Genomic DNA, 2,863 nt, shown 5'->3' on the forward strand with positions numbered 1-2,863 from the left:
AAAAAAAACGTGTCTCTTTTAGACTTGCACTCTATTCATTTGCTGCTTGTTTTCTTTAAAAAAAAAAACTAACACTTGCTTTCTAATCTTTTTGTATTCTATGTTTTGTTTTTCATTTATTATACATTTAACAAAAGCAAAAAAGACCTCTAACACTAGCTTGCTCTATTATTTTTCTATTCTATCTGTTTTCTTTTTATTTATTATATTATTTAAAAAACCCTTGCTACGTGTACTGCGTTAAGCTAACTAAGACTTGTTATAGCACTTGTATATCATTGCTCTTTTGTTGATTTTGATTGCTTCCATTGTATTAATTTGTAAGTCGCTTTGGATAAAGGTGTCTGCTAAATGACTAAATGTAAATGCCGAGTATAATAAAACAGACATGAAAATAGTGAAATAGTGCCATTTCACCATTTTATGTATTAATGTATTCATTTATTTATTAGTAGGTACCTAATAATATTACACATTTAATAGAATTGTTGCGTTTACATTGCACTACAAATGCAAAACATTAAAGCATTGTTTAAAGTTATGTATTAACAGAAAATACAATGATGAAGTAGACTATGTATATATGGAACAGGCCTATGTGGAACTTATACAGTATATCACTTCCACCTAGTTGTAAATCTATAGTTTCCTCTAAAAACCCTCTTTGTGTCAATTCAAAACATATTTGTAAATAAACAATTCAATTAATGAAAAAGTTTCCTTGTTATTACTACATACGTAACCAATATATTTCACACATTATTTCACATTCAGATTAATTATTACATATTTTATTATTTCGAATTCAAATTAAATGTTGTTGATATACAGTTTATCAGCTACTGTCAATGTGTCAATGAAGATTAAAAAACTCGCTGGTGGATAATGCACAGTTTACTGGTGAGAATGAGGTCAAACACGAAGACCAAAATCTCGCGAGATTTTGCACGTCTGCTTCTCAGGCAGTCCGTGAGCGGAGTCAGTCAATGTGGGACGGAGTTTTGGCTGTTTGTTAGCGGAGTAGGAGGGAGAACGAGCCGTTGACTTGATACAGGGCTTGCGTGAAATCAGTTCGGAGAGCAAGAAAGCCAAGAATGGCGTCGGGTGAGACACTGTACATCGAAGCAGACGGCTCGGAGATGCCGGCGGAGATCGTCGAGCTGCACGAAATCGAAGTTGAGACCATCGAGACAACCGTGGTCGGCGGAGACGACGACGACGACGAGCACCAGCCGATGATCGCGCTGCAGCCGCTGGTCACAGACGATCCGAACCACGTTAACCATCAGGAGGTGATTCTGGTCCAAACTCGCGAGGAGGTCGTGGGCTGCGACGATTCGGACCTCCACGCAGACGACAGCTTCGAGGACCAGATCCTCATCCCCGTCCCTGTGGCAGAGGAGGAATATATCGAGCAGACTTTAGTGACCGTGTCTGGCAAGAACCCGTCAGGAAGGATGAAGAAAGGGGGAGGCAGCGGGAAAAGAGTGGTCAAAAAGAGCTTCCTAAACTCCGCCGAGGCGAGCGGACGCAAATGGGAGCAGAAGCAAGTGCAGATCAAAACACTGGAGGGGGAGTTTTCCGTCACTATGTGGTCATCGGGTAAGTTTTGACTCGCATCAAGTGCTTTGTTCTCGCGCAGGCCTCGCGTGGGCCCTCTTCCTCTCCAGCGTGTTATAAAGCTGCCGGATATCCCAGTGTCAGAAACGATTTTCGGACCAGAAAAGCCACTTATGAGGGTGGCCCCGGTCTAAATGTTTTTGTTTTGATGGGAAGCCATGTTTTAAGTGTGGATGGGCGCCGCCATATTCCTCCAGACCATTATGGCGGCGGCCCCGAAACATGGCGGTTCTGTGAGCGGGGAAAGATGGCGGCGGGAGCGGAGAGAGGCGCTGTGAGTCCGCCGCGCTGCTGCAGGCCGCAATGGCGCAGCTCCGTTTGAAGAAGGGGTGGGACCTAGTCACACGATCTGCTGCTTGCCTGCAAACTGTCTGTCTTACGGCGCTTCAGTCCCTCAATAAACAAATGTTACCGCGTATTTAAATCCTCTAACTGGGAAATTCAGACACATCTAGCAGATTCCTGTGCCGTGCATGGGGCGATGTTTCCCAGTTTTCAAGCAAATGCATTTTACGTAGGGATACTATTAATGCTTAACGTATTGCGCATTTTTATATGAATACATATTCAAATGTTTATAGTGAACGGCGGTCTTTGGGAAAATACAGAAATATCTATTAGCAGCTTTTGCGATCTTGAAATCTCGGCGTTTAATGGCAGTGCACATTCAGAAAGATGTCGTTCACTTTGAACTTTGAATTATTTGATAAAAGTTGTATTGTATTTGTATGTTAATACTGAAACATACAAATGTTTAAACTATGCCGCAGCCTAGCGACGTATGTTGTAAAACATACGGATATTGTAAAATATTTTGTAATATTAGTTATTGATGTTTTTATGGGTGTTGTGTATTATTTCTTAAATTCTCCGCTTTCATTTTAAGTGAGTATGGCCTGTAATCACCAAAAATGTGTGGCATTACTTGATAAACAAAGTACATGAACATGTAGTGCAGGTTGAAACCTTGTTTATATGTTTTCGAGAATGTGCACCGTGAACCACTACAGACTGCGCATGCGCTTCAGAGGATTTTTTTTTTTGTGTGAAACGCTCACATAATGCATAATGCAAAAAACAAGAAACGCGCATTCATTGCATTTTTGATGCCGAATACTTGACTGGAATTTAATTTGCACCACAATCGCGCCAGACTAGTATATATATATATATATATATATATATATATATATTAGGGCTGTCAGTCTAATTAATTACATGGTGTTTCGATGAATTAATCTAA

At 40.5% G+C, this 2,863-nt stretch overlaps 1 protein-coding gene across 1 annotated transcript in view; it reads left to right on the forward strand.

The window, feature by feature from the left end:
* The first annotated feature begins 867 nt into the window (after window positions 1-867).
* LOC107719470 (transcriptional repressor protein YY1-like) overlaps window positions 868-2,863 on the forward strand; it is a 14,580-nt gene continuing 12,584 nt past the window's right edge. Inside the window, exon 1 of the mRNA XM_016526888.1 lies at window positions 868-1,602. Coding sequence (XP_016382374.1) covers window positions 1,095-1,602 — 508 coding nt within the window. The 5' untranslated portion in view covers window positions 868-1,094. The remainder of the gene's footprint in view (window positions 1,603-2,863) is intronic.

The sequence above is a fragment of the Sinocyclocheilus rhinocerous genome, unplaced genomic scaffold (assembly GCF_001515625.1).
Source record: "Sinocyclocheilus rhinocerous isolate Xijiao unplaced genomic scaffold, SAMN03320098_v1.1 scaffold1234, whole genome shotgun sequence".
NCBI classification, from domain to species: Eukaryota; Metazoa; Chordata; class Actinopteri; order Cypriniformes; family Cyprinidae; genus Sinocyclocheilus; species Sinocyclocheilus rhinocerous.